This window comes from Artibeus jamaicensis, unplaced genomic scaffold (genome assembly GCF_021234435.1).
Source record: "Artibeus jamaicensis isolate MK-2021 breed Jamaican fruit bat unplaced genomic scaffold, CSHL_Jam_final contig_1998, whole genome shotgun sequence".
NCBI lineage: Eukaryota > Metazoa > Chordata > Mammalia > Chiroptera > Phyllostomidae > Artibeus > Artibeus jamaicensis.
This window is the reverse complement of record NW_026521407.1, coordinates 11,186,828-11,196,686: the sequence shown is the minus strand read 5'-3', so window position 1 is coordinate 11,196,686 and position 9,859 is coordinate 11,186,828. Positions and strand designations below refer to the sequence as shown.

The following is a 9,859-nucleotide window of genomic DNA, read 5'->3' as shown; positions in this document are numbered from 1 at the left end:
CTTCGGAGGGGCTCCCGGTCTCTCATGCTCAAGACCAGCATCCTCACAAGATCCTATTTTGAGGGCCCCCCTCACCCCCACCCACTGCCTCTTCCTCCCCGCTCCCTCCTCCCCCCAACTTTTCTCCTCCTCCTCCTCCTGCCGCTGCTGCAGCCTGAGCACTGGCTGGCTCCAGACGGCCTCCTCCCTGGGGCTCCTTCAAGTCTCCCCGATGACACGTTCCCATGGAGGCCTTCCCTGCCCACCTTCCCTTTCTGACTGAACTCTCTCCGGAGCACCCACTGAGGCCCGAAACATCGTACAATGTGTCTATTTTATTTATAATGTCTCCCTACTAGACTGTGAATTCAGGAGGGCAGGCATTTTTGTCACAGCCCGTGTCTAGAACATAGACACTCAAAATATATTTCAGCAAATAAATGAACTTGTCACCACCTTGCTAGGCTGTACCCACACCCACCCACACTCTCCAGCCCCAGCACAGAGGAGGAAGCGCCGGCCGGTGTCTCAGTCCACTCGCCGCAGCCGGTCTGTTGGCCTCCGCCCGGCCTCTCCTGTCGCTGCGCCGGAGCTCCAAGGTGCCTTCTGCGGCTCTCCCAGTGGGGTGTGGACAGGGAGCTCACCAAGGTGGGGGCGGGCAACTTGCAGTCCCTGTTCCAAAGAACCTCCAGCCCCAAAGCCCCTACCCTGAACTGGGATAAGTTGGGGGAAAGAGGCAGGGGTAGTCGTGGGGACTAAAAACAGATGCGAGAAAGGTCTCTCCAAAAATATATCCATCTTTTCCTCATCATCAAAGTCCAACCGGGGACTCCTGAGGAAGGGAGGCCCGACTGTCTCGGGGCTGAGGTCAGAGGTCAAGTGTCCAGCCGTGAGCCATCAGCGGAGGAAGCCAGCCACCAGGCAGCTGAGCGTGGGCGCCAACAGAGCGAGCAGTGGCAAAGGCAGCAGCCGGCCCGGGGCCTGGGACTTGAACACCAGGCGCTGGCCCCGGTGCTGTAGGGGCCTGACGTTGTCTGTCATGCTCAGCTTCTGCTCACTGTCGTAGTACAGCCTGTCGGAGAACTCGAAGATCTGCAGAGGGACAGGGCCGGCCAGGTTGGGGACCTGCGCAGCTGGACCCCCTGCCGTGTCACCCCAGAGGCCGGTCACATAGGTTCTCCAAGTCCTCATTAGTGTGGGGGCTCAGAATCCCTGCCTCTCAGGTGTCGGTACAGATAAAATGAAAGATGTAAAGTGCTGGGCATTGGTGGGCGCTCAATGCCCATTAGCTTCCCTTAGCCAAGTGGACGGCTTGGGAGGCCTGTGATCACAGCTACCATTGTCACTGTCACTAAAGAGCAGCGGACCTCAGACTTGAGTGTGCATTCGTGCTGCCCGGGGGGCTTGTTGGGCCCCAGCCTGCTAGCCCCCACCCCCAGAGTCTCTGATTCAGTAGGTCCAGGGTGAGGCCCCAAAATTTGTCCAGCAAATTCCCAGATGACTCAATGCCACTGGTCCAGGGAATGGCTCTCTGAGGACAACTGTCCTAGAACAAAATACCACGAGGGCCAGGATGGAGGCCCTTTTGGCTCACTGTTGTATCTCGAGTCTCGTGTGTTATAGGGAATCTGGGACCACGAGAGGACCGAATGACCTGTTCCCCTACGGTGGCTGCACTGACCCTCTCTCGGCTGCCCCTGGCCAGCCCAGGCCCTCTACACAGGTACCTCTCCTCAGGACACGGGTCCCCTGCCCTCCGCTAGCCGACTCCCACCTACTTTTCAGGGTGCAGCCTGGAAGCCCTTTCCCGACACCCCTGTCACGGCCTCCCCTATAACCCTTACCCCGGAGATGGGGCAGCTGGGACCCTTCCTGTCTGTCTCCTGCAGGGAGTGTCTGTGGATTTAACCAATAGACCCTCAGGTCCCTGGAGTGCCCCCAACCCAGGGGTCTCTGGGGGTCCACAGGGATGTTTTCTGGGGAGCTGAGCGGTGGGAGGCCCTGTGTACCTGGTCCTCGTGGAGCTGAATGGGGTCTTCAAACACGGTCCAGACGACCTTCTCGTCACAGTTTGGCGTGGTGAGCGAGCCCAGGTAGCGGAAGTAGCGGGTCCGTTTCTCCTCCTCAGGGAGCAGGTCTAACAGGCTGATGCCCTTTTTCATTGTGGTGTTCATCACTGGTAGTGGGCGATCAAGAATACTGTCAGTGGGCTGGTCTCTGAGACACTGATCCCTCACACGCCTCACTCCGAGAGCCCAGCCGCCTTTGCAGGAAGGAGTCTCCACCCCTCCGTCCCCTCCCAACCCCCATCCTGGTCATCCTGACTCACTGGGCTTGGGAATAGCAGACAGCACCTCCACCAGGGGCTGGAAGCCCTCGTTCTTGGATCCAGCCTGGAACAGGAGGGAAGGGGGCTTGAGAGGGGCTTGTGGGGAGCTGGTGGTGACCACCCACCCGTTCGTTCCCCTGGTCTGGGGTGGGGAGGGCAGGCAGCTGCTGTGACTGAGACCCCGAGAGACTCTGAGCCCCCGACCTGGGGATACATACGCCACTGAGAAACAGAAGGCAGGGCCCCCCCAGGCCCCTGGGGACGGGGGTCCTACCTCCACCAGGAAGGCCAGCACTGCAATCTGGTCTTCGGGGTCCTGGGCCTCTTTCGGGTTCTCTTTCTCGTGTACTATGTGCATCTGGTAAGAGATGAGAGAGATGAAGAGAGAACTGGGAGACCAGCTGGACCGCCCTTCTTGCCTAAGGCAGGTACATTCAGGGCCCAGCCAAGGCACTAGCCCAGGAGAGACCACCACTCACCTCCATGGCAAAGCGCTCCCCGTCCAGGCTGTGCTCCGAGCCCGCATTCAGCGCCCTGGACCAGTGCAGGTGCAGCTGCTTGGCCCGGTACCGGGTGGGCAGGCCTCCTCCAGTGATTGTGGCCTCGTTCCCCAGCAACACCATCACTGAAGGGCACAGGAGGGGGCAGAGTCCTCGGACCCACCTCCTCTAGCCTCTTCCAGCCACTCTTCCCAGGTCCACCCAGGCAAGACCTCTCCTACCTCCCACCCTTCATGGGCTGTGGGCCTGGACCTGGAGGGAGGGCACCGGGTGGGTGGTACCACCCCAGACTTTGCCCTGGCCCCTTACTGGCCTCCCTGCCTGCCTCCCTGTGAACACCCCCCACTGCCCCAAACATGAAACTTGGTAGGCCACTCCCTTGCTCCAACCCCTCTCCGTGGTGCCCTGGTGTCCTCAGGGGAATGTCCAACCCCTCAGCCCTCAGTGATCTGCCCCTGGGCTGGCGTGGCCCCTCCCAGCTTCCCTCTCTGTCCTTCACCCACACAGAGCTGTGTGCAGCTCCCTGGACAGCCCAACCGGTTTCATGCCCCACGCCTTTGCACACTGTTGCTCCTCCATTCTAGGACATCCGGACTGATCTGATGAAAGTTCTGACAATCCCGCTGGCGTGTTCTCTGCTTTCTGAGTCCTTCCTCTTCCCCTGCCCTCCCCGCACTGGGCTTTCCAGCTTCCCCTCAGCAAAGGTGTACCTGGGCCTGTGTGCCTTTCCAATGCTCAGGGGATGCTGGGCCCCTGCCCCGAACTGGGGCCCCGTGCCTGCCCGGGTCCTCCATCCCACCCACCTGGTACCCACCTGAGTGCCCACTGTTTTGGACGGTCCACTTTTGCTTCTTGTCATAGCCGGAGAAGGAGAAGGGTCCCAGGGCTTTGTTCACCTGTGCCTTGGTGGTGACGATGTTGATGGGGGACTGGCGGGTCCTCTGGCAGTCTCCACCCCACTGGTCTGGCCCTGAGTGGGGAGAGGGGTGGGCCCAGTCAGGGGGTGTGGTGCTGGGGTGCAGCCTCCTCTGCTCCACGGAGGTCAGACCTGCGCCCCGCTCACAGGAGGCAAGGTCGTGGGATGGCTGGCAGGCCGTGTTGCAGGAGTCTTCCTGCTCAGACACACGAGCGCACACACACACACGTGTGCAAGCAAAAACAGCAGGTCTGGCAGTAATGGCAGGGTGGGAGCAGGGTGGCAGGTTGCTGGCTCTGAGCTCTGAGAGAGGGGACAACACCAGGATGCCGGGCTGCCAGGGGAGAAATGCGGTGACAATTTGCTTTGTAACCTGTGTAATGAAGTTCAAAGAAAGTGAGTTGAAGACCTGGAATGGAGTGGAGTTCCCTGGAAGGGCTGCTTAGGAAAGGCACACTGACTGAACATCGTGAGGCTGCAGCGGGGGAGTGACCCCTGGGGGAGCCTGGTTCCCCGAACTACCGGGTGGGGCTTGGGAGCGGGCAGCGCTGTCCCGTCACCGCACGGCAGAGGCAGGAAGAGAGCAGACTTCGGGGAAATTGAGAAATTCGTCAGTTTTAAAGAGAAATGACAAGGATCCCTCCCTGGTTCCCTTGTAAACAGGACCAAGTCTCCTTTTTTAAAAAAAGTCCTCACCCAAGTACGTTTTTTCCACTGACTTTAGAGAGAGAAGAAGGGAGGAAAAGAGAAACGAGAGAGGGGAAGAACAGAGAGAGAGGGACATCAGTTGGTTCTCTTCTTATTCGTGCCCCAGCCAGGAATTGAGCCCACAAACTAGGCATGCGTCCCCACCAAAAATAGAACCCATGACCTTTCTGTCCACGGGACGACGCTCCAACAAACTGAGCCACCCCAGCCAGGGTCCAAGTCTCCATTTTGTAATGAGAAAGAGCAAAATGTATCTCTCCATTTGATGCTGCTGATGACATTTCATAGGGGACTCGCCCTCTTGGTGACAGTGATGGTGGTGCCAGGGAAGGCTCGGGTCACTCCACATTCTCTGTCCCCTGTGCACCAGGAATGTGTGTGTGTGTGTGTGTGTGTGTGTGTGTGTGGGCGTGTGTGTGTGTGAAGAGCTGATGTGATGGGGGACACCCTCACCCCTCCTCCTCCCGACCCTCCTTGTGCCCCACACTGACAGCCTGTCCCCAGATGCTGTACTCACCCGGGCAGTGTTCGGAGACCTTGGCTTGAGTCTTGTAGCACCAGTGTGGCTCTGCTGCAGAGAGAGGAAGGATGTGAGGCTTGTGCGGACGTGTGTCAGTGCATCTGTGCCCACGGATGCCTCCCCCAGCTCACGAGAAGCGTGCACTCAGCCTGAGCTCCGGCCTCTGAGCTCACACATATACTGGATGGGTGTGTGCACACAGTAGGTCAGAGGCTGCGAATCTCCCTACAGTCAGAGGCCCCCTGGGGTTGGGGTGGGGGTGTTCCTGGGGTCTGGGAGAGGACGCTTAAGGAGAACATGTAGGGGTGGGGACGGAGGCCACGTGAGCAGGTGGGCTAGGGGTCCCTGGCCTGCGACTCATCCCGTGGTCATCCTGGCCAGCGCACGAATCTTCACACAGGGCAAAGCAGCCGCCAGCCCTTGAGGGGGCTCCTCTGAGACCACCCCAGGCTCTGGCCTCCATGCTCCCCATTTGTTGCTCATCATCCTCCCACCCCCTCCTCTAACCCACTCCCCTCCTCTAACCCACACCTGGAAGGGAGGCAGTGGTGAGAGGGATGGAGGAGGGTTCGGGCCTGGCCTCTCCTCTGGGGACCACAGAGCCAGGTTCAGCCTGGCTGCCTTCCCAGAGCTGATGGGGGGTGGGGGGAGGGGGTGATGGAGAGTGCGTTGGCCCCTCCTTTTCACGTTATTAAGACCTGTTTTTGGCTAAATGTTCCCAGCCTCACAGCAAGGAAGACAGCCAAGCCCTCTTCCTGGTCCCACCACCCCACAGTCCTGGTGTTTGAGACCAGACAGACTCAGCTTCTAATCCTGGCTCTGCCTCAGGGTAGAACCAGCATCTCTGAAGTAAAGGCCACAGCCCGAACCTACCACACTGATGCAAGCCTGTAACAATGGGGGAGACAGGGCAGGGCAGAGAGGGGCGTGGGAGCAGCTGCTTTTCTGCAAACCTAAACCTGCCCTAATCAAAGTCTATTGATTTTCTTTGTTAAAGGCCGGAGAAGCAGGCTGGACAATGCATTTGATCCAGAGCTGGAATTCTGGCCAAGTCACTTCGTCTATCTAAGCCTCGGTTTTACCATCTGTAAAATGGTACTAACACCGCCCACCTCATTTGAGGGCTGTGCCGGGGGGGGGGGGCGTTAAATGAAATGGCAGCCTGGAACTTCGAGTCCCTGATAAGCCCTTCCTTCCTGTTGCCTTGCTCCCTCCGCTCTCCTGTCAGTGCACAGATGGCCAAAGCCACATTGGAAAGAATTCAGGGATGAGGAAATTCCTAAGAAAAGCACAGCTTCCCCCTCAGCCTGAGCTCAGACCTCTGAGCACACACGCCTTCCCTCCACCTTTGCGTCTGGGCTGCCTGCATCCAACACCGCCTCCACTGGGGTTCCTGGAATGGGGACAGGGTGGGGAGGGAGCCATGAGAAGGCCAGGACCTCCGTAGGGGGTGGGAGGGTTGGAGGGCAGGAGCGAGCACCCACGGGAGGCTGGGCACCCTCAGAGCCCAGCTCCGGATCAAATGCTTCACCCACCCCCCTGGCACCGCTTCTTTCAGAGATGGACAGTCCTGAGTGTTCTCCCTGTGATGGTTCTCGCCCTGGACAGGGCTCTGCTGCCCTAGGGCTCTGCATCTGGGACCCACCCTACGGGTCGGTCAGCTCTGCATGGGAGAGGGGCCGCTTCCTCCGCAGCGGCAGGAGCTCCCCACCCTAGCTCTCCCCTTGCTCAGTTGCTGCCTTTTCCGAGCTCCCTCCACCTTCTCCCTCAGGCAGAAGAAGCTGGTGGAGTCCGAGGAGACAGTGGGCGAGAGGCCCCCTGCTCCCGGGAATGCCTGCCTGTTATAGCCCTCCTCTCAGAGGTCTGGAAGGAAGAAGGGGCTCCCAAGGTCAGCCTGGATTGGAGACCCAAGGGGCGGCCACTCCAGGGGAAACCTTACTTAAACCAGAGTCTGAGGGAGCCAGCTGTGATGGGCGGAACCCTCTGGGCCTCCCCCCACCCCTCCAGGGACTATTTAGTTCAGGCTGAGCTTTTCTCAGGAATTTAATCTTTCCTGCCAGCTAGGGCTCCTGCGTTTGTAATGGTAACCTCTGATCCACTGCCATAATCATAGAGACTTTTGACCTGCTTGGGCAAATGCTCTTGTAACTACCCTCTTCAGGAGGCAGGAGGCAGGAAAACACAATGTTGAAAAGGCCAAGGCCAGGGGTCAGGTCTGTCTGTGGGCTGAGGATAGAGGGCCGGCTCTCAGGCAAGAGGTGGCAGGTCACACACCAGCTCAGGTTCCTGTAATTGTTCGTGAGAGAGCTGCCTTTGCAGGTGATTACCAGCCCTCTGTCTCACCGACCCCCCCACCCCCCATGAGGGCCTAGAAAGGAGAACAGCCCCAGGCCCCGGGCTCCAGGTTCCAGCAGGTCCACCTGCCCAGGCCAGAAACTCAGTGCCAACCCCCCAGCCACTGTTCCCCACCCTGGCTTTCTCTCCTCCCCTGTTCTTTAGAGATGACTGAAAAATTTCTTTCTGATGGACCTTGCTCACTCCACCCTCTGACTCTGGGGGCAGGAAAAAGTCCTGAAAACCAGCTCAGCAAAAGCCAAGTATGTCCTAGGCAAAGTCTTGGGAAGTCCTGGCCAGAAGGAGCCCTGTATCCTCTCCCCTCTTTGCTCCCCGGCATCAGATGCTCCAGGGACCTCAGCAGGCAGCCTGGTCATTCTCCAGCCTCAGTTTCCCTGGTTGGCTGGCCCCAGGCCAGCGGTAGAGCCATCACGGCCATCACGCATGAAATGCCTACTGCGTGTCACAGAGATATCGCCCTGAAGCGCTTACATCACTATCTGACTTGAGTCCTTAAAACCAACACCTAAAACTCACTACTCTCCCTGTTTTGTCAGTGAGAACACTGAGAGTGACCTGCCCAAGGCCACGCAGCAACAAACCAGCGGGATGAATTGCAAGGCTCTTCTCTTTCTACTCAGCCCAGCTGCTGGAGTAGGTTTCACACATCCAACTCTAAAAATACAAATTTTGACATCCTACTGTGGGGGGCGGGGAGAAACATCCCTGTACCCTTCTAAGATCGTTTGACTGTCTAAGAATCAAATGGACATGAGACAGAGTAACAAGAGAAGATGACCACATTTAAGAAGTGTGGGGAGGAACACCGCAAGCAGGAGAGGTCGGAGACAGAAAGGAAAAAGGACGCGTGTGTGGCATTCTGAGCTAAGGGTGAGGTAAGGCGCCTTAGGGCTTCGGAGAGGAGACAGGTCCTAAAAAGTTAATCATGGTGATAACTCCTATTATTGGCAAGATCCCCAATTTAAATTCTTTAAGGGAGAGGTGAAAGTTTTGATTGCCTTCAGCTCAGAATAATTCACAAGCCAACGTGGCACACTTTGGGGAGACCCGCTCTGAACCCCTTCACTGCCTTTTCTCTCTCCTCCTCTCCCGCGAGTTGCTGCCAGGCGCCCCTCCCCCAGCCCTCCCCCCAGCCCGCCGGCCAGCTCAGTCTGTGCTGCAGGCGCCACCGGCTCTCTCCTCTGGGGCTGAGGTTCCCCTCACCACGCACGCCATGACTCCAGTCGGAGAGCCTCTAGTTTTGGAGACAGGTTGGGTCAGACAGACCCGAAGGACCGTGGGAGGGGTCGCTGAACCCCAGCTGATAGACGGCAGATGAGAGTTTCCTGCGACGGAGATGAGCCCCGGTGAGGTCGCGGGAAAGGTGCTCCCCGGATCCCTGTGCCCGGCCTCTGGAAGCACCTTCAGTTCCTTATCAAACATTAACCCGTCTCTCCTGCTACCTCCCATCTAGGAGAATAATTAAGAGCTTGGCCTCACCACTAATCTTTAAAGGAAAATCACCGTGGCCGGAAAGACTGGCTCAACCCGGGACCTCGGGTCTCCAGAAGCCCCCAGCCAGGCTCCCAACACAGCGCTGGGGGTTTGGCGGGAAGGTGAAGGGAGGTGGCGGCCCCCAGTGATAAGGAACCCAGGGTGGGAAGCGGGGATGCCAGGGGTCTACCGCACTCAACGTGGTGCCCTTGCTCTGGGCGGAGGAGAGCAACCACCCTGCACCCAGCCCCGGCCGGGCGGACAAATGGGTAGGACCAGAGCCGTGTGAGTCGCCAGAAAGGACGAGAAACGGAGGCGTGCGTCGGGGCGAGTCAGAGAAGCATCCTTCTCATGAGCCCCGCAGGCTCATGAGAGCCGCAGGGCTCATGGACCCGCAGGCTCGTCTCCTCCGGGACGCCGCGCACACGAGTGCACACGCTTTCCCCGCACCGCACGTGGCCGCTCGTGTGCGCCCACGAGATCGCTCCAGCCCAGTCCGCCCGCAGCCTCTGCGCCCCGGGCGCACTCGCAACCCAGGACGGGCGCGCAGCAGGCGCGCACTGGTGCCGGGCGGGCGCATCCTGGGTCCGGAGCGCGGGGCCGGAGGCGCACAGCGGGCCACCCGAGGGGCAGGGGGCCGAAGCCCAGGCGTTCACCTGCGCGGGCCAAGGACCGGTACCCGACGAGGGCCACGAGCGCCATCAGCAGCCGCATCCTGCGCAGGAGCAAAGACCAAGCCAGGGGTCGCAAACCAAGGAGGCTGCCGGGGGTGCTGCGATCTTGCGGGCCAGGGTTTTATAGCGGAGCCGCGACGGGGTTGGGGGGGCGGGTAGCCTCGACTGCGGGACGCGGGTAGCGGCTCCTCCCCCTGGCGGAGCCTCCCCTTCCCTCGTCCAGAAATACACCGCTTCCCCCTCCTCCCCGCTCTACGCCAGAGCCCCTCTCGCCGACTCGCGTCCTCTCCCCCCGCCCCGCCCCGTTCCACATGGTCTTTGGTGTGGGAACTGGGTAGCGACAGCGCAAGATACTTGAGTCACACCACTAGGGTGGGAGCCTGGATTCCTGACTTTGGGTCATTT

General features: G+C 59.5%; 1 protein-coding gene across 2 annotated transcripts; it reads right to left on the bottom strand.

Moving 5' to 3' along the window:
* Nucleotides 1–299: 299 nt before the first annotated feature.
* CA4 (carbonic anhydrase 4) lies at nucleotides 300–9,576 on the bottom strand. Of its 2 annotated transcripts, none has more exons than XM_037163753.2 (8): nucleotides 9,437–9,576; nucleotides 4,950–5,003; nucleotides 3,623–3,778; nucleotides 2,788–2,933; nucleotides 2,583–2,666; nucleotides 2,309–2,372; nucleotides 1,989–2,155; nucleotides 300–1,071 (listed from the first exon to the last, which is right to left on the bottom strand). In XM_037163753.2, exons 1-8 carry the CDS (start codon nucleotides 9,492–9,494, stop codon nucleotides 877–879), a joined length of 924 nt encoding a protein of 307 aa, XP_037019648.2. In that variant the 5' UTR covers nucleotides 9,495–9,576; the 3' UTR covers nucleotides 300–876. The 2 variants fall into 2 exon arrangements, with proteins under 2 accessions (XP_037019648.2, XP_037019649.2); XM_037163754.2 differs by having other exon boundaries at nucleotides 4,950–5,000.
* Nucleotides 9,577–9,859: the final 283 nt, after the last annotated feature.

Bases quoted from the DNA above. Each gene is read 5' to 3' on its own strand.
- CA4 (XM_037163753.2), bottom strand. From the start codon at position 9,494: ATGCGGCTGCTGATGGCGCTCGTGGCCCTCGTCGGGTACCGGTCCTTG. The intron at 5,004-9,436 runs GTGAACGCCTGG...CTCTCTCTGCAG, and splicing joins CCGGTCCTTGGCCCGCGCAG to CAGAGCCACACTGGTGCTAC. The intron at 2,667-2,787 runs GTGAGTGGTGGT...ATCTCTTACCAG, and splicing joins GGGAGCGCTTTGCCATGGAG to ATGCACATAGTACACGAGAA.